Genomic DNA, 25358 nt, shown 5'->3' with positions numbered 1-25358 from the left:
AACCACGGGCACGACTCAAGTCTACCTTTTCATTCTCAAGCTCATGTACCCAATCCCCAGTCTTTGAACCCCCGCACGACTCAAGTCTACCTTTTCATTCTCAAGCTCATGTACCCCATGCCCAGTCTTTGGACGCTGGGCACGACTCAAGTCTACCTTTTCATTCTCAGCTCATGTACCCCATGCCCAGTCTAGGAACCACGGGCACGACTCAAGTCTACCTTTTTATTCTCAAGCTCATGTACCCCATGCCCAGTCGTGGAACCACAGGCACGACTCAAGCCTACCTTTTCATTCTCAAGCCCATGCCCAGTCTTGAAACCACGGGCACGATTCAAGTCTACCTTTTCATTCTCAAGCTCATGTACCCCATGCCTAGTCTAGGAACCACGGGCACGACTAAAGTCTACCTTTTCATTCTCAAGCTCATGTACCCCACGCCCAGTCTTTGAACCACGGGCACGACTCAAGTCTACCTTTTCATTCTCAGCTCATGTACCCCATGCCCAGTCTTGGAATCCCGGCCACGACTCAAGTCTACCTTTTCATTCTCAAGCTCATGTACCCCATGCCCAGTCTTTGGACGCTGGGCACGACTCAAGTCTACCTTTTCATTCTCAAGCTCATGTACCCAATGCACAGTCTAGTAACCCCGGGCACGACTAAAGTCTACCTTTTCATTCTCAAGCTCATGTACCCCATGACCAGTCTAGGAACCACGGGCACGACTCAAGTCTACCTTTTCATTCTCAGCTCATGTACCCCATGCCCAGTCTTGAAACCACGGGCACGACTCAAGTCTACCTTTTTATTCTCAAGCTCATGTACCCCATGCCTAGTCTAGGAACCACGGGCACGACTAAAGTCTACCTTTTCATTCTCAGCTCATGTACCCCATGCCCAGTCTTGAAACCACGGGCACGACTCAAGTCTACCTTTTCATTCTCAAGCTCATGTACCCCATGCCTAGTCTAGGAACCACGGGCACGACTAAAGTCTACCTTTTCATTCTCAAGCTCATGTACCCCACGCCCAGTCTTTGAACCACGGGCACGACTCAAGTCTACTTTTTCATTCTCAGCTCATGTACCCCATGCCCAGTCTTGGAATCCCGGCCACGACTCAAGTCTACCTTTTCATTCTCAAGCTCATGTACCCCATGCCCAGTCTTCGAACCCCAGGCACGACTCAAGTCTACCTTTTCATTCTCAAGCTCATGTACCCCATGTCCAGTCTAGGAACCACGGGCACGACTCAAGTCTACCTTTTCATTCTCAGCTCATGTACCCCATGCCCAGTCTCTGACCCCCACACGACTCAAGTCTACCTTTTCATTCTCAAGCTCCCGTACCCCATGCCCAGTCTTGGAATCCCGGGCACGACTCAAGTCTACCTTTTCATTCTCAAGCTCATGTACCCCATGCCCACTCTTTGGACCCCGGGCATGACTTAAGTCAACCTTTTCATTCTCAAGCTCTTGTACCCCATGCCCAGTCTTTGAACCCCCGCACGACTCAAGTCTACCTTTTCATTCTCTGCTCTTGTACCCCATGCCCAGTCTTTGAACCCCTGCACGACTTAAGTCTACCTTTTCATTCTCGAACTCATGTACCCCATGCCCAGTATTGGAACCTCGGGCACGACTCAAGTCTTCCTTTTCACTCTAAAGCTCATGTACCCCATGCCCACTCTTTGGACCCCGGGCACGACTCAAGTCTTCCTTTTCATTCTCAAGTTCATGTACCCCATGCCCACTCTTTGGACCCCGGGCACGACTTAAGTCTACTTTTTCATTCTCAAGCTCTTGTAACCCATGCCCAGTCTTGGAATCACGGGCACGACTCAAGTCTACCTTTTCATTATCAAGCTCATGTACCCCACGCCCAGTCTTTGAACCACGGGCACGACTCAAGTCTACCTTTTTATTCTCAGCTCATGTACCCCATGCCCAGTCTTGGAACCCCTGCACGACTCAAGTCTACCTTTTCATTCTCAAGCTCATGTACCCCATGCCCAGTCTAGGAACCAAGGGCACGACTCAAGTCTACCTTTTCATTCTCAGCTCATGTACCCCATGCCCAGTCTTGGAACCCCCGCACGACTCAAGTCTACCTTTTCATTCTCAAGCTCATGTCGTCTTTGGACCCCATGCACTGCTCAAGTCAACTTTTTTATTCTTGAATTCCTGCTCCCAACTCTGGGTCTTGGAACCTCACACACTGCCCAAGTCTACCTTTCTGTCCTGTATATCACATCCCATTTTCAGCACCTAAATCTTGTCACCCCCAAGCACCTGAACCCCATATACGCATGAACTGCCCTTTGAATGCACAAGAACAAGTTTGCCCAGCAGCTCCTCACCCCAAGCAAGGCTCAAGCCTAGAGTTTTATGCGGAAGTTCTGGTGCCCACTCGATACCTGAACCCAGCGCACTGCTCAAGCCTACCTTCTTATCCTGCAGATCCATGGACAGCTCATAGCTGTCCGACAAGGCTTTGGAGCGCTTGAAATCCTCCTCCTCCTGCTTGCGCAAGGACACACTGGCCGGCTGCAGGCGAGCTCGCTGGTTCCACTGAAGGCTGGCGGGAGATGGCGGTGGGTGTGACATGGATGGTGGTAGCTGGTAGTGGTCACTCCTGGAGTCCGCATTGCAGCGATATGGGATCTGGTTGTTGGGGCCATCCACTATCGTCCCGGACTCACTGCCCTGAGAGTCCCCCTCCACGCTATGAAAACAAGCCAGAAGTAGTTTTAAAAAGACTGGACCCCACAGCCAGAACTGGGTCTTTAAACAGTGAGATGGTACCCAAAGTGGGAGATAACCAGAGAAAAGGGAGGGCAAGACAGAGGGACAGAGGGGGCAAGAAAGGGGTTAGAGAGGAGGGCAAGAAAGTGCAGAGAAGAGTAGGAATAACAGAAGGAAAGAGAAAAGAGGGGAGGAAAGGCAGCAATAAGGTTAACAAGAGGGAAAAGAGAACTAAGAATGGAGCGCGTCAGAGGAGCGGCCAATGGAGTGCGTAAGAAAAGGGGGGGAGGGGGAGGGGCAAAACAAGGGACAAAAGTGGGTAAGAGGGCACAAGAAGCTACACAAGAAAGGGCGAGAAATGAGAGAAGAAACAAGAAAATGGACAAGGGAGGGGAAAATGGGGTAAGAGAGACAACTCATAGGACTTTAAATGAGGGAAGATGAATGGGTCATCCTTAGTTAGTGTTACAACTCCCACTCACACACAACATACTACCACTCACAGCGACTGCTCACTGGCATACACCCCTCACACAAAGACATGCCCCTCCCCCTGCAACCCCACTCCCTGTCACTCAGATTTACCCTGACTCATTCAGAAGCCATCTCCATGCGATCACTTACCCTGACTTACCCCCACACATGCCTATTACCCCAACTCAAACCACACACAGGCCCCCACTTACACAGACATACCACGACTCCCACATCCTCAGTCAGAAATACCCCAGCTCGCACACAGCTCCTACACCCCACTCACAGCACATATGCACACAATGGCTCAAATACAGCCCTCACCATCATTCACAAAGACTGACCATCCCCTCACACATACACCACATTAGACCCCATTACACACACATACACAGCTCTTTCCTAGTTGAACACATCGTGATGTACACATACTCTCCACCCAAGCTCATTCCTTTCCCACGTACAGACCTTCCCTAAACCTAACACACACCTCCAGCTCACTTACATACAATTCGCTCTAACACCCAGACAAGGGGCCTCCTCAATTTCTGAAAGAGAAACAGCAGAGAGCAAGATCATCACATCATTATATATGTCAGAAGCCAAATCCAACCTCCTCTAGCTGCACATCACAAGACTCTTTCAGGACTGATATGATGACAAGTGTAAGGAGCCCCTATCTCACAAAGTGCATAGCTTTGTCACTGCCATGGGCCCCGTTCATCTTGCATCACGGCGATCTGCAGGAACCCTTCCCTAATCCATGCGCGAGATCCCTTCCTAACCTATGCACAGATGACACCCAGAGGGATGACCCCAAGCCGTAGCCCTGGTGCACCAGTGCATCACAGTGATCCGCAGGAACCCTTCCCTAATCCATGCGCGAGATCCCTTCCTAACCTATGAATGGATGACACCCAGAGGGATGACCCCAAGCCGTAGCCCTGGTGCACCAGTGCATCACAGTGATCCGCAGGAACCCTTCCCTAATCCATGCGCGAGATCCCTTCCTAACCTATGCATGGATGACACCCAGAGGGATGACCCCAAGCCGTAGCCCTGGTGCACCAGTGCATCACAGTGATCCGCAGGAACCCTTCCCTAATCCATGCGCGAGATCCCTTCCTAACCTATGCATGGATGACACCCAGAGGGATGACCCCAAGCCGTAGCCCTGGTGCACCAGTGCATCACAGTGATCCGCAGGAACCCTTCCCTAATCCATGCGCGAGATCCCTTCCTAACCTATGCATGGATGACACCCAGAGGGATGACCCCAAGCAGTAGCCCTGGTGCACCAGTGCATCACAGTGATCCGCAGGAACCCTTCCCTAATCCATGCGCGAGATCCCTTCCTAACCTATGCACAGATGACACCCAGAGGGATGACCCCAAGCAGTAGCCCTGGTGCACCAGTGCATCACAGTGATCCGCAGGAACCCTTCCCTAATCCATGCGCGAGATCCCTTCCTAACCTATGCACAGATGACACCCAGAGGGATGACCCCAAGCAGTAGCCCTGGTGCACCAGTGCATCACAGTGATCCGCAGGAACCCTTCCCTAATCCATGCGCGAGATCCCTTCCTAACCTATGCACAGATGACACCCAGAGGGATGACCCCAAGCCGTAGCCCTGGTGCACCAGTGCATCACAGTGATCCGCAGGAACCCTTCCCTAATCCATGCGCGAGATCCCTTCCTAACCTATGCACAGATGACACCCAGAGGGATGACCCCAAGCCGTAGCCCTGGTGCACCAGTGCATCACAGTGATCCGCAGGAACCCTTCCCTAATCCATGCGCGAGATCCCTTCCTAACCTATGCATGGATGACACCCAGAGGGATGACCCTAAGCAGTAGCCCTGGTGCACCAGTGCATCACAGTGATCCGCAGGAACCCTTCCCTAATCCATGCGCGAGATCCCTTCCTAACCTATGCACGGATGACACCCAGAGGGATGACCCCAAGCCGTAGCCCTGGTGCACCAGTGCATCACAGTGATCCGCAGGAACCCTTCCCTAATCCATGCGCGAGATCCCTTCCTAACCTATGCATGGATGACACCCAGAGGGATGACCCCAAGCCGTAGCCCTGGTGCACCAGTGCATCACAGTGATCCGCAGGAACCCTTCCCTAATCCATGCGCGAGATCCCTTCCTAACCTATGCATGGATGACACCCAGAGGGATGACCCCAAGCCGTAGCCCTGGTGCACCAGTGCATCACAGTGATCCGCAGGAACCCTTCCCTAATCCATGCGCGAGATCCCTTCCTAACCTATGAATGGATGACACCCAGAGGGATGACCCCAAGCCGTAGCCCTGGTGCACCAGTGCATCACAGTGATCCGCAGGAACCCTTCCCTAATCCATGCGCGAGATCCCTTCCTAACCTATGCATGGATGACACCCAGAGGGATGACCCCAAGCAGTAGCCCTGGTGCACCAGTGCATCACAGTGATCCGCAGGAACCCTTCCCTAATCCATGCGCGAGATCCCTTCCTAACCTATGCACAGATGACACCCAGAGGGATGACCCCAAGCCGTAGCCCTGGTGCACCAGTGCATCACAGTGATCCGCAGGAACCCTTCCCTAATCCATGCGCGAGATCCCTTCCTAACCTATGAATGGATGACACCCAGAGGGATGACCCCAAGCCGTAGCCCTGGTGCACCAGTGCATCACAGTGATCCGCAGGAACCCTTCCCTAATCCATGCGCGAGATCCCTTCCTAACCTATGCATGGATGACACCCAGAGGGATGACCCCAAGCAGTAGCCCTGGTGCACCAGTGCATCACAGTGATCCGCAGGAACCCTTCCCTAATCCGTGCGCGAGATCCCTTCCTAACCTATGCACAGATGACACCCAGAGGGATGACCCCAAGCAGTAGCCCTGGTGCACCAGTGCATCACAGTGATCCGCAGGAACCCTTCCCTAATCCATGCGCGAGATCCCTTCCTAACCTATGCACAGATGACACCCAGAGGGATGACCCCAAGCCGTAGCCCTGGTGCACCAGTGCATCACAGTGATCCGCAGGAACCCTTCCCTAATCCATGCGCGAGATCCCTTCCTAACCTATGCATGGATGACACCCAGAGGGATGACCCCAAGCCGTAGCCCTGGTGCACCAGTGCATCACAGTGATCCGCAGGAACCCTTCCCTAATCCGTGCGCGAGATCCCTTCCTAACCTATGCACAGATGACACCCAGAGGGATGACCCCAAGCCGTAGCCCTGGTGCACCAGTGCATCACAGTGATCCGCAGGAACCCTTCCCTAATCCATGCGCGAGATCCCTTCCTAACCTATGCACAGATGACACCCAGAGGGATGACCCCAAGCCGTAGCCCTGGTGCACCAGTGCATCACAGTGATCCGCAGGAACCCTTCCCTAATCCATGCGCGAGATCCCTTCCTAACCTATGCACAGATGACACCCAGAGGGATGACCCCAAGCAGTAGCCCTGGTGCACCAGTGCATCACAGCGATCTCCAGGAACCGTTATCTTACCATGGCCTGGACCCCTTCCATGCACGGATACCACCCAGAGAAGCGACCTCTAGCCGCACTGCCCCGCGCATCGTAGATACCAGCAGTATGGCCGGCTACGGGGAGAGCTTTATGGTGAAACCTCACTCCTCACAATTAAGGCCACCCTCGCTTATTATTCATACAGCAAAAGCACAACCATCAAAGCACACACTTGAAGGCCCGTTACAAACAAACACAAATGGTGTCAAATACAATAAAAAAAACACATGACCCTGTGTCCAACGAATACAACATCTGTGTAAACCTGCTCAAGCAAATGCCAATTTCAGCCAAAATAACTCATTTGAGAATAATGAAGGGGAGGAACATCATGTGTAGGATAATCTCATGACATGTGGGGTGCAGTGAAAGGTGTAAAAGCATCCAGGAGCCTTTCACATACCTACGTGCCGAGGTCACGCCTCCGCCTCGCCTATATTTTATACGCCGAGATCTCTGCACACGTAAGTATATGTTTAGTAGTAAATGTAGGAGGGACAGAGGGGAACTCCGAAATACTAGTAAAAGATGAAGAGTTACGGGAGGAGTACGGAAGGGTTAGGGAGCGATTTAGGGAGGAACATGCAAGCACACATAAGAGTAGCCTTTTCTTATTCACAAACTACACTTCTTTAGTTACTGCAGCCAGAAAGGACCCACAACAATCATAAATGCATTCCAGCTTAGAGCTGGAGCGAGTGCAACACCAGCCATGGAATTACTGTAGCCAGAAAGGACCCAGAACAATCATAAATGCACTCCAGCTTAGAGCTGGAGCGAGTGCAACACCATCCATAGAATTACTGCAGCCAGAAAGGACCCAGAACAATCATAAATGCATTCCGGCTTAGAGCTGGAGCGAGTGCAACACCAGCCATGGAATTACTGCAGCCAGAAAGGACCCAGAACAATCATAAATGCACTCTGGCTTAGAGCTGGAGCGAGTGCAGCACCAGCCATGGAATTACTGCAGCCAGAAAGGACCCAGAACAATCATAAATGCATTCCGGCTTAGAGCTGGAGCGAGTGCAACACCAGCCATGGAATTACTGCAGCCAGAAAGGACCCAGAACAATCATAAATGCACTCTGGCTTAGAGCTGGAGCGAGTGCAGCGCCAGCCATGGAATTACTGCAGCCAGAAAGGACCCAGAACAATCATAAATGCATTCCGGCTTAGAGCTGGAGCGAGTGCAACACCAGCCATGGAATTACTGCAGCCAGAAAGGACCCAGAACAATCATAAATGCACTCCGGCTTAGAGCTGGAGCGAGTGCAACACCAGCCATGGAATTACTGTTGCCAGGAAGGACCGACAACAATCATAAATGCACTCTGGCTTAGAGCTGGAGCGAGTGCAACACCAGCCATGGAATTACTGCAGCCAGAAAGGACCCAGAACAATCATAAATGCACTCCGGCTTAGAGCTGGAGCGAGTGCAGCACCAGCCATGGAATTACTGCAGCCAGAAAGGACCCAGAACAATCATAAATGCACTCCGGCTTAGAGCTGGAGCGAGTGCAACACCAGCCATGGAATTACTGTTGCCAGGAAGGACCGACAACAATCATAAATGCACTCTGGCTTAGAGCTGGAGCGAGTGCAACACCAGCCATAGAATTACTGCAGCCAGAAAGGACCCAGAACAATCATAAATGCACTCCGGCTTAGAGCTGGAGCGAGTGCAACACCAGCCATGGAATTACTGCAGCCAGAAAGGACCCAGAACAATCATAAATGCACTCCAGCTTAGAGCTGGAGCGAGTGCAACACCAGCCATGGAATTACTGCAGCCAGAAAGGACCCACAACAATCATAAATGCACTCCGGCTTAGAGCTGGAGCGAGTGCAACACCAGCCATGGAATTACTGTTGCCAGGAAGGACCGACAACAATCATAAATGCACTCTGGCTTAGAGCTGGAGCGAGTGCAACACCAGCCATGGAATTACTGCAGCCAGAAAGGACCCAGAACAATCATAAATGCACTCCGGCTTAGAGCTGGAGCGAGTGCAACACCAGCCATGGAATTACTGCAGCCAGAAAGGACCCAGAACAATCATAAATGCACTCCGGCTTAGAGCTGGAGCGAGTGCAACACCATCCATGGAATTACTGCAGCCAGAAAGGACCCACAACAATCATAAATGCACTCCGGCTTAGAGCTGGAGCGAGTGCAACACCAGCCATGGAATTACTGCAGCCAGAAAGGACCCAGAACAATCATAAATGCACTCTGGCTTAGAGCTGGAGCGAGCGCAGCACCAGCCATGGAATTACTGCAGCCAGAAAGGACCCAGAACAATCATAAATGCATTCCGGCTTAGAGCTGGAGCGAGTGCAACACCAGCCATGGAATTACTGCAGCCAGAAAGGACCCAGAACAATCATAAATGCACTCTGGCTTAGAGCTGGAGCGAGTGCAGCACCAGCCATGGAATTACTGCAGCCAGAAAGGACCCAGAACAATCATAAATGCATTCCGGCTTAGAGCTGGAGCGAGTGCAACACCAGCCATGGAATTACTGCAGCCAGAAAGGACCCAGAACAATCATAAATGCACTCCGGCTTAGAGCTGGAGCGAGTGCAACACCAGCCATGGAATTACTGTTGCCAGGAAGGACCGACAACAATCATAAATGCACTCTGGCTTAGAGCTGGAGCGAGTGCAACACCAGCCATGGAATTACTGCAGCCAGAAAGGACCCAGAACAATCATAAATGCACTCCGGCTTAGAGCTGGAGCGAGTGCAGCACCAGCCATGGAATTACTGCAGCCAGAAAGGACCCAGAACAATCATAAATGCACTCCGGCTTAGAGCTGGAGCGAGTGCAACACCAGCCATGGAATTACTGTTGCCAGGAAGGACCGACAACAATCATAAATGCACTCTGGCTTAGAGCTGGAGCGAGTGCAACACCAGCCATAGAATTACTGCAGCCAGAAAGGACCCAGAACAATCATAAATGCACTCCGGCTTAGAGCTGGAGCGAGTGCAACACCAGCCATGGAATTACTGCAGCCAGAAAGGACCCAGAACAATCATAAATGCACTCCAGCTTAGAGCTGGAGCGAGTGCAACACCAGCCATGGAATTACTGCAGCCAGAAAGGACCCACAACAATCATAAATGCACTCCGGCTTAGAGCTGGAGCGAGTGCAACACCAGCCATGGAATTACTGTTGCCAGGAAGGACCGACAACAATCATAAATGCACTCTGGCTTAGAGCTGGAGCGAGTGCAACACCAGCCATAGAATTACTGCAGCCAGAAAGGACCCAGAACAATCATAAATGCACTCCGGCTTAGAGCTGGAGCGAGTGCAACACCAGCCATGGAATTACTGCAGCCAGAAAGGACCCAGAACAATCATAAATGCACTCCGGCTTAGAGCTGGAGCGAGTGCAACACCATCCATGGAATTACTGCAGCCAGAAAGGACCCACAACAATCATAAATGCACTCCGGCTTAGAGCTGGAGCGAGTGCAACACCAGCCATGGAATTACTACAGGCAGGAAAGACCCACAACAATCATGAATGTACACCGGCTTAGAGCTGGAGCGAGTGCAACACCAGCCCTGGAATTACTGCAGCCAGAAAGGACCCACAACAATCATAAATGCACACCGGCTTAGAGCTGGAGCGAGTTCTGCCCCAGCCATGGAATTACTACAGGCAAGAAAGACCCACAACAATGATGAATGTACACCGGCTTAGAGCTGGAGAGAGTCTTGATAAAAAGAGTGAGTGCCTCACCCTGCACAATAAGAAGAGGGAGTGCCTCACCCTGCACAATAAGAAGACTGAGCACCTTGCCCTGCACACTAAGAGCGAGCGGCTCACCCTGCACAGTAAGAAGAGTGAGCGCCTCACCCTGCACAGTAAGAAGAGGGAGCGCCTCACCCTGCACAATAAGAAGAGGGAGTGCCTCACCCTGCACAGTAAGAAGAGTGAGCGCCTCACCCTGCACAGTAAGAAGAGGGAGCGCCTCACCCTGCACAATAAGAAGAGCGAGCGGCTCACCCTGCACAGTAAGAAGAGTGAGCGCCTCACCCTGCACAGTAAGAAGAGTGAGCGCCTCACCCTGCACGATAAGAGGAGTGAGCGCCTCACCCTGCACAATAAGAAGAGTGAGCGCCTCACCCTGCACGATAAGAGGAGTGAGCACCTCACCCTGCACAATGAGAAGAGTGAGCACCTCACCCTGCAAAGTAAGAAGAGCGAGTGTGTCACCCTGCAAGATAAGAAGAGTGGGCGCCTCACCCTGCACAATAAGAGTGAGGGCCTCACCCTGCACAGTAAGAAGAGTGAGCGCCTCACCCCGCACAGTAAGAAAAGTGAGCGCCTCACCCTGCACAATAAGAGTGAGGGCCTCACCCTGCACAGTAAGAAGAGTGAGGGCCTCACCCTGCACAGTAAGAAGAGTGAGGGCCTCACCCTGCAAAGTAAGAAGAGTGAGCGCCTCACCCTGCAAAGTAAGAAGAGCGAGCGTGTCACCCGGCAAAATAAGAAAAGTGGGCGCCTCACCCTGCACAGTAAGAAGAATGAGCGCCTCAACCCGCACAGTAAGAAGAGTGAGCACTTCACCCTGCGCAATAAGAGTGAGCACCTCGCCCTGCACAGTACGAAGAGTGAGCGCCTCACCCTGCACAGTAAGAAGAGTGAGCGCCTCACACTGCACAATAAGAAGAGTGAGCACCTCACCCTGCAAAGTAAGAAGAGTGAGCGCCTCAGCCTGCACAATAAGAAGAGTGAGCCCCTTACCCTGCAAAAAAAGAGTGAGCACCTCACCCTGCACAGTAAGAAGAGTGACCACCTCACCCTGTACAGTAAGAAGAGTGAACGCCTCACACTGCACAATAAGAATGAGTGCCTCACCCTGCACGATAAGAAGAGTGAGCGCCTCACACTGCACGATAAGAAGAGTAAGCATCATACCCTGCACAATAAGAGGGAGCGCCTCACCCTGCTCAATAAGAGGGAGCGCCTCACCCTGCACAGTAAGAAGAGGGAGCGCCTCACCCTGCACGATAAGAAGAGTGAGCGCCTCACCCTGTACAATAAGAAGAGTGAGCGCCTCACCCTGCACAATAAGAAGAGTGAGCGCCTCACCCTGCACAATAAAAAGAGTGAGCGCCTCACGCTGCACAATAAGAGCGCCTCACGCTGCACAATAAGAAGAGGGAGTGCCTCACCCTGCACAGTAAGAAGAGTGAGCGCAGTACCCTGCACAGTAAGAAGAGTGAGCGCCTCACCCTGCACAGTAAGAAGAGGGAGCGCCTCACCCTGCACAATAAGAAGAGCGAGCGGCTCACCCTGCACAGTAAGAAGAGTGAGCGCCTCACCCTGCACAGTAAGAAGAGTGAGCGCCTCACCCTGCACGATAAGAGGAGTGAGCGCCTCACCCTGCACAATAAGAAGAGTGAGCGCCTCACCCTGCACGATAAGAGGAGTGAGCACCTCACCCTGCACAATGAGAAGAGTGAGCACCTCACCCTGCAAAGTAAGAAGAGCGAGTGTGTCACCCTGCAAGATAAGAAGAGTGGGCGCCTCACCCTGCACAATAAGAGTGAGGGCCTCACCCTGCACAGTAAGAAGAGTGAGCGCCTCACCCCGCACAGTAAGAAAAGTGAGCGCCTCACCCTGCACAATAAGAGTGAGGGCCTCACCCTGCACAGTAAGAAGAGTGAGGGCCTCACCCTGCACAGTAAGAAGAGTGAGGGCCTCACCCTGCAAAGTAAGAAGAGTGAGCGCCTCACCCTGCAAAGTAAGAAGAGCGAGCGTGTCACCCGGCAAGATAAGAAAAGTGGGCGCCTCACCCTGCACAGTAAGAAGAATGAGCGCCTCAACCTGCACAGTAAGAAGAGTGAGCACTTCACCCTGCGCAATAAGAGTGAGCACCTCGCCCTGCACAGTACGAAGAGTGAGCGCCTCACCCTGCACAGTAAGAAGAGTGAGCGCCTCACACTGCACAATAAGAAGAGTGAGCACCTCACCCTGCAAAGTAAGAAGAGTGAGCGCCTCAGCCTGCACAATAAGAAGAGTGAGCCCCTTACCCTGCAAAAAAAGAGTGAGCACCTCACCCTGCACAGTAAGAAGAGTGACCACCTCACCCTGTACAGTAAGAAGAGTGAACGCCTCACACTGCACAATAAGAATGAGTGCCTCACCCTGCACGATAAGAAGAGTGAGCGCCTCACACTGCACGATAAGAAGAGTAAGCATCATACCCTGCACAATAAGAGGGAGCGCCTCACCCTGCTCAATAAGAGGGAGCGCCTCACCCTGCACAGTAAGAAGAGGGAGCGCCTCACCCTGCACGATAAGAAGAGTGAGCGCCTCACCCTGTACAATAAGAAGAGTGAGCGCCTCACCCTGCACAATAAGAAGAGTGAGCGCCTCACCCTGCACAATAAAAAGAGTGAGCGCCTCACGCTGCACAATAAGAGCGCCTCACGCTGCACAATAAGAAGAGTGAGTGCCTCACCCTGCACAATAAGAAGAGTGAGCGCCTCACCCTGCACAATAAGAGTGAGCGCCTCCCCCTGCACAATAAGAAGAGTGAGCGCCTCCCCCTGCACAATAAGAAGGGTGAGCGCCTCATCCAGCACAATAAGAAGAGTGAGCACCTCACCCTGCGCAGGAGGAAGAGTGAGCGCCTCACCCTGCGCAGTAAGACGAGTGAGCGCCTCACCCTGCACAGTAAGAGTGAATGCCTCACCCTGCACAGTAAGAGTGAGCGCCTCACCCTGCACGATAAGAAGAGTGAGCGCTCACCCTGCACGATAAGATGAGTAAGCATCTCCTCACCCTGCACAGTAAGAAGAGTGAGCACCTCACCCTGCAAAGGACCAAGAGTGAGCGCCTCACCCTGCACAGTAAGACGAGTGACCGCCTCACCCTGCACAGTAAGAGTGAACGCCTCACCCTGCACAGTAAGAGTGAACGCCTCACCCTGCACAGTAAGAGTGAACGCCTCACCCTGCACAGTAAGAGTGAGCGCCTCACCCTGCACAGTAAGAGTGAGCGCCTCACCCTGCACGATAAGAAGAGTAAGCATCTCACCCTGCACAGTAAGAAGAGCGAGAGCCTCACCCTGCACAATAAGAAGAGTGAGCGCCTCACACTGCACGATAAGAAGAGTGAGTGCCTCACCCTGCACAGTAAAGAGTGAGCGCCTCACCCTGCACGATAAGAAGAGTGAGCGCCTCACCCTGCACAGTAAGAAGAGTGAGCCCCTCACCCTGCACAGTAAGAAGAGTGAGCCCCTCACCCTGCACGATAAGAGTGAGCATCTCACCCTGCACAGTAAGAAGAGTGAGCGCCCCACCCTGCACAGTAAGAAGAGGTGCAAAATCCTGTACAAGCACTGCTGTCAATCCAAAAGTGCTGATTAGGTCTGACTACAAAGAGCTTTAGCTCATGAAAGACCTCATGCAATTCACTCTTTAAAAAGTTCAATAAGAAACACAGCTTCTGAGTATTTTTCATGGTTTGTCACTGATGGGATGTGTTATCCAGTAAGGCTATAGCGTTTTGTTAATATTCGTGACTACAATGTCATTGCACTTCATGATATATGCAGGCCCGACCACGCCAATACCAATAAATGTAATGCAGATGCACCCCACTAAATGTCCTCACATAATGTCAATACTAGTGAATACAATGCCATAATCAATACATGCACATCAATGTCAATATCAGTAAAGACAATATTGATGTACACTATGACAGCTGTATGCACAATACTGAGGGTGTCAGTAAAAATTATACCAATGATCACCATGTTAATTGTACACATTTTAACGAACTCATAGCAATGCTGTTGGATTCACACAAAGTGACCTTCCCATCAACCTGGAGTCAGAGATACGTGGTCAGACAGGCCCTGCAACCCAAACCCGAGCCCACGGATTGACCGGTCACAGGTGGGGTTACACTTAGCCCAAAGACAAACGCACACCCTCGGAAAATGCTGATCGATCTCACAGATAGGCAGTTACACCGTAAAGCGGTCCGAGGAAATTAGCCCCTACAAACACCCTTGCCCAAAAGGCACACGCCCTCCAGATACCACAAAGATAGATACCACATACAGTTAGGTACACTCAGCCAATCAGGACACAGCATACACGCCACATGTAGTGATCACGCGATCCCCATGCCAGACATCTGGACACACACTGGCCCACTCTAGCTCTCCCTGAGGTCGAGAGCCACCTGTGTCCGCCTTATCAGATGGTTGTACTTGTTTATCACTAGGCCAAGACTACGAGATCGGTTGATTGTACCTCATGAACGGTATAAATGGTTGGATAAAACCTCCGTACAATAAGAGACTTTCTACAGACGCTACCCTGCCGGCCGCTGTGTAGAATTAAACCAACATGTTCCTGTTTTGCCAAACGCTGCTTGTCTTTAATTTTTTTAAGGTAAATTCATATCCAAGCAACAATCTCATGGATGGTTCCTTTGTTCCACTTGTCTCTGGCTATGGTACTCCAGTAGTAGACACACCTTGTAATCGAACCCCAGAGTGTTCATTCATACATTTACTTTGCTGACACCATGCTGGTTTGTTTTTGGTGGTGGTTGGGTGCCTTAGTCTTTCATAAAGACACACTGATGTCCACTAATTACCAGAGCCTGCCCATTTTGGACTTGTCTCTCACCGTAGCATGTTGTTTTAGACTTTGTGTTCACAAACTTAAGATGGAAGAACCCACAGAGTCTCTCAATGATTACATTATAAATACTTGTCCTTTGTTTCAAGCATCTATTCGGCTACATTTGCCTCTTCAGATAAACTTTCCAAACTCAAACTGAACAACGCCAACATATGTGGGAGCTGGAAGAGACGCAAGGAGGCTCCGAACATATGTTCTTTGAAAACTAATCAAAGCACTCTGGGAGAAGATTGCCAACCATGTACCCAAGATCCTCAAAACAGAGAAAGTTAGACCTGCCCCCTCGCACCTCCAGATCACCCCCTCTCCCTACCCTTTGACCAGCAAATCAAAGACCCCTTCCCAAGCAGAGCTCCAAGGTCACGTCACCTGGTACCAACCCCTCTGCTACCCTTTCTATCCCTCTCTCTTCCCCCTTCGGAGGCGCTTCACCATTTTACAGCCAACGCTCTGACCGTATTCTCATCAAGACTTTACTCTATAAAGCACATAAAAAGACCAATACAATTGTAAAAAACAAAGATTGACCTGACAAAAGCATCACAGAGCAGCTACCCGTCCTCTGATGACCGCGTTGAGAAGGTAACCACGGCCATCTCACTCTGTGTGGGAAATCTCAGGGTCGCGTGAGCAGTTTATACATTTGGGACATCTGTGGCTCTTATTAGAGGAAGCAGCCTTAAGTCTTGGGGCAGTATATTCTGCACACAAGAATAACAAGCATTGAAAATGCAATAGGTCTCGCCTTTGATTAAGTTAAGGCATTTGCTTTGCTAATGGTATTGTACAGCAAAGCAAATGTCTTTAACTTAATGAAAGGCGAGGCCTATTGCATTTTTAATGCTTGTTTTGTCCCTCTGTGCGCATGCACATCTTGAATCGATTACAAAAGGCTCATAATTAGGAATGGATTCATGCTCGTTGTTTGCCCTTGCATTGCGTGCCCTAGTGTTTGTTTTACATGTGCCTATGTGGGCACATGACCACGTTCACCAAGGCTTTTTTGTACATAATGTATTTAATTTAAACAAGGGAGCAAGCACATTAAGAACGTTATTTAAAAAAATAGATTATGGAAATGAATGCCAGTCTGCTTGCACAGCAGCGGTGTGTGTCAGTATTTTTGTTTAATTGTAAATATCCCAATGATTTTGAGAAATTCTTTCATATAATGTACCATATTTAAATAATTATTTCCATGCAAGCGCCGTAATTTCTTCAAAAAGCACAGGCAAGCTTCGACATTTACTGATACTTGGGGCTCTGTATGTGAGGACAGGGCTACTTGTAAGAAGCCTCTTATCGTGCTTTTTCAAAGATATTTATGGGTAGGTAGGGGATGTACGTTGTTACAACGCATGCTTTTAGCACGCATGCTGTAACAACGAAAGTTTTAAAACGCATTCCATGACAACGCATTACACTAAGGGGTGTTGGATAGTGAATATTTTAATTTACTATTCCAACACCAGTCCCGTGGACACTAGGGAAGGTGTTGGATAGTAAATTAAAACTATTCCCTATCCTAGAGCGCCCCCCAGTGTATTGTGTTGTAATGGAATGCGTTTTAAAGTCTGCGTTGTAATAGCACTGCGAGCTAAAAGTTGCGTCGTAAACGACGTTTCCCGTAGGTAGGATGCCTTCGGCTTCAAAGTTGTGTTTTCGGTGTGACTGGTGATTGGAGGGCTGCCGGGAGGATACACAGAGAGCTTGTGGTGGGGAAACATGGATAACATTAGCGTGGGATGATAAAAGCAGCCCAAGCTAGGCATGCCAGACCACTTACATTTTTTATGGGGTGGGAGGCAGCACAGAGGGTATTCAACACGCACAATGGTGGGTGGCCATTTGGGTGATCTGTTTACTGAGTGCAGTTGATGGTTTGATAAGTTGTGTTTTTGGTATGACTGGTGATTGGAGGGACTGTGGGAGGAAACAGAGGGCTTGTGATAGGGCAACATGCATAACAGCGTTGTAGGCTGATAACAAGCAGTTGCGTTGGGCATGCCAGACCACTTAAGTTAGTTGTGCGGGGTGGGAAGCATTATGGAGGGTCTTTAACACAGACAATGGCAGCTGGTCATTCGGGAGATCTGTTTACCAAGTGCAGAGGATTTGCACGAGTGTGCGCAGAAGCATCATTTATCAATTAGGAACCAATCATGGTGTCCAGGGATCGACTATACAAATCGTCAGATGGGGCAGCGTAAGTAGGCTCAAGGATCTTTCAAAAATGTTGCGTCTATCACACAATTCTCTGGGAGCAGGCAGGGGTCGTGACAACCGCAGCTGTGGGTGTGCGAGAGGTGGGGCTCATGTGCAGCACTGCACTGCACATTCAATTTAAACATAAATAAACAGTAAGCATACGTATTTTAAAAGCATAAGCACAATGAATATAAAAAGAAAACTATTACAATCTGCCAGACAGAAAAGTAATGCAGAAACAATTAACCAACATGGCTCAGTTTAAAAAAAAAAAGAAACAGTTTCAAAGCAAAAAAAACATACATACATTCCAAAACCAATCTGTGAAGGCGGGGCGTGAGCGCGATGTGCCTTGAAAATATAAATAAACAAGACAAGAAAAAGCGAAAGCACGCTGCCAAGTGCGCGCCTGTGCACATCTCTTGTCCATACGCGTGCACATTTAGTCCACCCGTACGCTAATTAAAGTAAACAAAGATGGCGTTGGGCTGTCGACATGCGCGTGCATTTTTTTGTCCCTCCGTACGCGTGCACATCTTGAATCGATTACAAAATGCCCTCACATGGTGAGGCAGTGCTGTGCGCTGCTAACGCCAGGCGAGACCTAAAAAGTGTTCCTCGTCATCAATAACAGCAGTACAAATTAGTCAAGGGAACTGAGAACCAAAGAGGCCCCCAGGTTGAGATAAAATAGTTTGGTGACAAGATTCCAGTACTAAAGTTAAAATACAGTTTTATCTAAAACTGATCTTACATCACATAAAAAAGGCTCAAATTTGGGCACTTGTTTGTGCTGTAAAAAAGCCCTTGTCAAGCTACTCTAATGTGTGTTGGAAAAAGGCCTTCCAGAGGACCACAGAATATATGCTGATTTTGCTTCTAAGGTGCTGGACACATGGGTTAATACGCGGAATGGGAAGGGAACTTTAAAAAACTCTCGAAAATATGGAACTTATTATGGCTCCATAAATCATTCTATGGTGGAGGACCTACATTCCAGGACTTATATTGGTGACATAATTGGAACTACATAGCATTAGAACTTCATTTTGGGAAATATTGGATTTGACAAATTTAGCGGCATTCTCCAATGGATTTTGTGTGACACGCGAAGAAAAGAGCCTTGAGGAAGCCCGAATGGGGCGAAACGCGCGTCAGCTGTGGATCATTATCGATTGAAAAATAAAATTTGAATTATCAACACCATATGGCTACTGGAGGTCGATTTCGATAAAACAATATTGATGGACAAGAAAGTGCTAAAACTGCACAAAGGATAAAAGTTACTATTCTGGATGTGCACCGGTGTAGTATATTTTGTATGGTGACTTACTGCCCGAATTTGATTTGGACAGGAGGACTTTGTGGATGCCCCTGGTGGATGTGCATCAACGCCGAGGTTGAACTCTTTATTGACCTTGCTGATCTTTAAATTGGGACTAAAGTGATCTTGACTAAGAGAACATATACTGATGTGCAGGTCATTATAGCAAATCCACCATCCATTGTTTTTTGTAAAATTTGGGCACTTGTTTGTGCTGTAAAAAAAGCCCTTGTCAAGCTACTCTAATGTGTGTTGGAAAAAGGCCTTCCAGAGGACCACAGAGTATATTCTGATTTTGCTTCTAAGGTGCTGGAACACGTCATCAGTTCTGTAGGTCCCAAAGCTGGGAAAGACTGATTTCCCCCAACGTATTCTTGACATACCCAAACCACCCCAGAGCTGCATCATCTGGGAAACCCAGACCATTGTCGACAGCAGCCCTGAGGCGGAGGGGGAACTCCCTTGTGCCCTGGACTCTTGGCCAATACAAAATAGGTCTCGGTTTAGCGTCGGAAACTATATCCGTAATTCCAATATCTAAGCTCAGAGGGAGAGATAGAGGAAGGGTTGGAAGTCTCAAGAGACTCTTGGGACACCCACATATAGCCAAGTCTGCCACATTCGAATGCCCCTAGGTCTGCAAGTATAGAAGCGCTTTGACACTGCACCTTGTACATTTCCAGGGCAGGATATACGAGGTGTCTGCACTTTTTGCAGCAAAGAGGGCCACAGCTTCCGTCTTTTGTGCCAGAATATTCCCTGTTCAAGGGACATGTTATGTCCATTAAGTGTACGTGGAAAGGTTCATCCCTAAATAAGGAAACATGTCCACCTGTTCCATCATAGAATTATTCAGTGTGAAGTTGATTTGCATACCTTTGTGTGGTTAAAACATTACTAATTGTGCTTCATCTGTATTCATTTGTAAACAATTTGTTAAAAAGGAATGGTAGACGCATAGGAGATCTGGAGGGCAGAAGCATGTAATCTGAGAACAATAAAGTAGCAGTCAAGCTCAAAGGATCTAACCTCGTTGCGAAAGGTTGGGCGCGCTCTCGATTTATTAAGGATTGATGGACAAATGACAAGTTTTTATCCAAAACATCTGCTACCAGAAAAAAACTGCTGATAGAAAATTATTTTGTGTTGCAGCCACCTTCCATCCTCTAAGGAGTTATGTCGACCGGTAGCTACTACCCCTCCTGATGCCATCATTGATGCTCATCACAGGTCCCAACTTCCAAACATGTTGCCTGATCTTCCATTTGTGACAGAAGCCTTCTCGTCCGTCTCCTTGAATGACTGAGTATCCTTGACTATGGATTGGACGTTGATGCCTGGGTATCCTTGACTAAAGATTGGAAGCCCTACGCCTCGTAACCTTCATGTGCTTCTCCTTGAATGGTAGGTCATCCTTGACTACGGACTACGAGTTGATGACTGGTCATCCTTGACTAAGGATTGGAAGCCCTACGCCTCGTAACCTTCTTGTGCTTCTCCTTGAATGGCTGGTCATCGTAACCTTCTTGTTCTTCTCTTTGAATGACTGGTCATCCTTGACTACAGACTAGGAGTCCTACACCTCGTAGCCTTCTTGATCTTCTCCTTGAACGACTGGTCATCCTTGACTAAGGATTGGAAGCCCTACACCTCGTAGCCTTCTCGTACTTCTCCTTGAATGGTGGGTCATCCTTGGCTAAGGATAGGGAATCCTACACCTTGTAGCCTTCTCTTTCTTCTCCTTGAATGGCGGGTCATCTTTGACTAAGGACTGGGAGTCTTACACTTCATAGTCTTCTCGTCCTTCTCCTTGACTGACTGCCCATCCTTGACTAAGGACTAAGAGTCTTTCACCAGGTAGCCTTCTCGCCCTTCTCTTTGAAGGAATGGTCACTGTAGCCATCTCTTCCTTCTCCTTGAATGACGGGTCATCCTTGAATACGGATTGGAAGTCCTACACCTCGTATCCTTCTTATCCTTCTCCTTGAATGACTGGTCATTGTAGCCTTCTCATCCTTCTCCTTGAATGGCGGGTCATCCTTGACTAAGGACTCGCAGTCCTACACCCCGTAGCCTTTTCGTCGTCCTGTTTGAATGACTGGTCATCCTTGACTAAAGATTGGGAGTCCTACACCTCATAGCCTTCTCGTCCTTCTCCTTGAATGGTAGGTCATCCTTGACTACGGACTACGAGTTGACGACTGGTCATCCTTGACTAAAGATTGGGAGTCCTACACCTCATAGCCTTCTCATCCTTCTTTCTTGAATGACTGGTCATCCTTGACTAAGGATTGGGAGTTGTTAGACGGGACCTGGAGGGTCGGCCGAGGACAAGGGGAGAGGTCTCCGGGGAGAGCCGTCTCCAGCGATCGTACAGACAAGTAACTTCCCCCCCACAGATAGACACCACACAAGGATAAGATTTAACGTTCTTTATAAGCAATCTTGAGGTACGGTAGAATGGTACAAGGAGGTCTGGACTCAGGGGTCCCCTCGATTCTAGTCTCTTGGATGGGAATGGGGGTAGCGGGACAGTCTTATTACCAATCTGGTAGTTGCGATGAGATGATAGGTAGCTCACAATCCTCGAGCTCTGCGTTCTTGAAGGACGGGCCGCGGCAGCGCCAGCAGGTCCCGGGGTGGTCAAAGGTGGCAACGGTCCGCGGCAGCGCCAGCAGGTCCCGACGAAGATGGTAGTTACAACGGTCCGCGGCAGCGCCAGCAGGTCTCGACGAGGATGAAGGTTGCAGAGGGCCGCGGCAGCGCCAGCGGCAGGACGACAGTTCACAAGGCAGGGCTGTGGCAGCGCCAACAGTCCGTCAAGGATGAGTTCTTCTCGGTGTCTCTCGACTCCAGGATACAACTGCCTTCCTGCTCTGGAGCTGCCCCAGTTATAGGTCTGGCGGCCTTTGATGTCCGGACCCTCGCACTTGGAGGTCGGGAGGTCCGGGATGAGGGAGTCCAGACACCCAGCAGGGGGGTGGAGCCAGCACCCGGGGAGGCTGGGGGCGATGGGCACCTGGCGGGGGAGAGCCATCGATACTTCTTTCTCCCATTGACCTGCCAAGTCGTCCGTTCACCTCCTGGGTGGATGGTGGTGCCGGGATGTCGGGGCCTGGCCAGGCCCAGGGTTGGGGTCGAGCTGAGGCCGTGCGGCTTCGTGGTGCAGTGTCCAAGATGGCGGCCGGGCTGGGCAATGGTGCTGACGGTGGCCCGGGCCCGGGATATAGAGAGGTCCGGGCGTATGAGTCTTGTAGGGGACGGGGTGTGGGTTGCTTCTGTGGGTAGCACCTGGAGAGCTGATGTCCAGGCTCTGTCATGCGGGGAGGGAGCGAGCCCTCCATGTGGCCTGTCCAACAGGAGTCCTATAACTCTTAAAGTTCTTGTTCTTCTACTTGAATGACTGGTCATCCTTGACTAAAGATTGGGAGTCCTACAGCTCATAGCCTTCTCGTCCTTCTCCTTGAATGGCTGGTCATCCTTGACTAAGGATTGGGAGTCCTACACCTCATAGCCTTCTCATCCTTCTTTCTTGAATGACTGGTCATCCTTGACTAAGGATTGGGAGTCCCATAACTCTTAAAGTTCTTGTTCTTCTACTTGAATGACTGGTCATCCTTGACTAAGGATTGGGAGTCCTATAACTCTTAAAGTTCTTGTTCTTCTACTTGAATGACTGGTCATCCTTGACTAAGGATTGGGAGTCCTATAACTCTTAAAGTTCTTGTTCTTCTACTTGAATGACTGGTCATCCTTGACTAAGGATTGGGAGTCCTATAGCTCTTAAAGTTCTTGTTCTTCTACTTGAATGACTGGTCATCCTTGTCTAAGGACTGGGAGTCCCACACTGGTAGTCTTCTCGTCCTTCTCCTTGAATGGCTGCCCATCTTTGACTAAGGACTGGGAGTTGATGACTGGTCATCTTTGACTATGCATTGGGAGTCCTACACCTCCTAGACTTCTCGCCCTTCTCCTTGAATAACGGGTCATCCTTGACTAAGGACTGGATGTTGATGACTGGTCATCTTTGACTGTGGGTTGGGAGTCCTACACCTCATAGCCTTCTCGTCCTTCTCATTGAAAGGCTGGTCATCGTAGCCTTCTCGTCCTTCTCATTGAAAGGCTGCCCATCCTTGACTAAGGACTGGCAGTCCCACACTGGTAGCCTTCTTGTCCTTCTCCTTGAATGGCTGGTCTTCGTAGCCTTCTCGTCCTTCTCCTTGAATGGCTGGTCTTCGTAGCCTTCTCGTCCTTCTCCGTTAATGACAGCCAATCCTTGACTAAGGACTGGGAGTTGATGACTGGTCATCTTTGACTATGCATTGGGAGTCCTACACCTCATAGTTTTCTGCACCCTCTGCTTTCTAGTCTACAGGGTCTGAAATCACAATATCCTCTATCATAGGAATGGGCAAACCAGTTACAACAGCCATAAGGAAGATCAATTATAAGGGCTGGAGGACGCTCCAACTCTCCCTTCACCAGAGGGTAGAGTCACCCCATAAAAAGTTGAACCGAGGATTACTGCAGGAAAACACGAACCAACTGAGACAAGGCCTGAAGACGGAAATAAAAAGGAAAGCTGGGGTCTAAAACACTTCACTGGGAGATTGCCTGAAGCTACTGTTTACTTACCTTCCCCCACTTTTCTATTCTTTTGTTAAATAAACGTTGTAATAACAAGAATAGGCACCATTATATGTTCCGTTATCTCTCTTTACACTATTTACAAGAAGACACAATGTTTGTTTCCCCTTTTTTTATTTATATAACAAACAACTCCAGCAGAAAGCAAGCATTGGCAAAGCTAATAGGTGTCGCCTATGAAAGAGCTGTTGGCTTTGCCCATGCCTTTTAGCCATGCTGTAGAGAAGTGTGTCTGCTGTGCAGCACGGATACAAATTATTTTAAAAAATCGCAATGATGCGGCCAGCGCTGGCCATGTCATAGCACTTTTTTTTTCTTTTGGCAGGTGGCGGTGGGCCACACGCGTCTGTTCTCACTATTCTATTCCATTTACACAGGAGAATTAGGGGAGAGAGGGAACATTGTGGCTAAATGAAAGTTCATGCCTTCCACCAAACAAGGGCGCTGCAGAATTCTCATCTATCCGCGCGAGCGAATAAAGGCATTACACAAGCAGACACAGAATAAGAGAAAATTAAATATGCCCATAACATGCTTTAAATACATCTATAAAGCCCAGTTTACCACTCTAGGCTCAATACTTCCCCAGTGCATGCAAAAAAAGGGGCAGAAATGTGACATTCCCAGGAGAAAAAACACAGAAACTCAGTTACATAAATGATTGCCTAGTAAGATTACCCAATTATTACTAAAGTGGTAATTCTGACAAGCGCTGAATCTGTTCAACAGAACAATATGTGTGGCTTGCCAAACATCAAGCACTTATTATGATGTAAATGGAGTGAGGGTGGGAGGAGAAGAAGCAACCTACCGGTTGGAAGGGGGGGGTGTGAATGTGGAAGGGAGGAAAGGAGTAACGCGGACAACTGGGGTGGAGAAGAAGAAAAAATAATACAAATACTACCTCAATCACAGCACAATCAGCAGAATGCAGCAATCAAGCTGAAGCATTCAGTACTTGCTCCATGCTCCAGCTGAAAGAAGAGGAAGTGAAGCAGACACGCGCTGACCAATTCGAAGGCAGTAAATAACAGTACAAGTGAAGCCAATGAATGGTAAGTAATGGGCGGGTGCGAGACCCCTGTTGTATACAATACCGCTCACAAGTGAGAGAGCATGTGGTGCATGTGCTGTGGCAGGTGAGGCCTAAACGAGTGTATCTCCTGCTCGGACCTTTGCAAAAGGACTCTCTGTTTACACTGTCTGAAATAAGAAGGCCATTGCACCACAGAAGCAAACAAGCATGAGCCATCAATATAGCCACAGGCAAGTCAACAAACCACCCTAACTCCTGGGAGTTTGAGATCCACCTGCAGGCAAGAACGAAACATATCCCACTCTACCGCCAAAGAGCTGGGAGCAAATTTGGAGGCAAGTGTTTCCCCAAAAATGATCCTTTACACCACTACCAAACTTGAAAGCCGCTACGTGCAGATGGTCCCTTGAAACGGTGGGGTCCGCAGCGCTTCACCCACTGCTCAAGCTTGAAAATATGCAGGCCTTTGTGCAACTACATGACTGTGAAATGTTAGCACATGTTTGTGGGGGTCTACACCGCAGCCATGGAGGTCAATACAGATGGGTCCACCACTGAGGAACTGCCAGATGGAGTCCCTGGAGCCCCTGCCAAGTGGACACTTCACCCAAACAACTGCTCATTTGTTTCAGCGAGAGTGCTGCCCAGCAGCAACCCCAAGTTCGAAAAGACTGAAAAGGGCCCTCG

At 49.7% G+C, this 25358-nt stretch overlaps 1 protein-coding gene across 5 annotated transcripts in view; it reads right to left on the bottom strand.

Annotated features, from left to right (window-relative positions):
• The window catches only part of IQSEC2 (IQ motif and Sec7 domain ArfGEF 2), a 942770-nt gene that overhangs the window by 244165 nt on the left and 673247 nt on the right, over positions 1 to 25358 (bottom strand). For all 5 annotated transcript variants that reach the window (XM_086940141.1, XM_086940140.1, XM_086940143.1 and 2 more), the window contains one exon: positions 2447 to 2726. In XM_086940141.1, the coding sequence (XP_086796267.1) occupies positions 2447 to 2726 (280 nt within the window). The remainder of the gene's footprint in view (positions 1 to 2446; positions 2727 to 25358) is intronic.

This window comes from Lissotriton vulgaris, chromosome 10 (genome assembly GCF_964263255.1).
Source record: "Lissotriton vulgaris chromosome 10, aLisVul1.2, whole genome shotgun sequence".
Taxonomy (NCBI): Eukaryota; Metazoa; Chordata; class Amphibia; order Caudata; family Salamandridae; genus Lissotriton; species Lissotriton vulgaris.
This window is presented reverse-complemented; position numbering and strand designations above follow the sequence as displayed.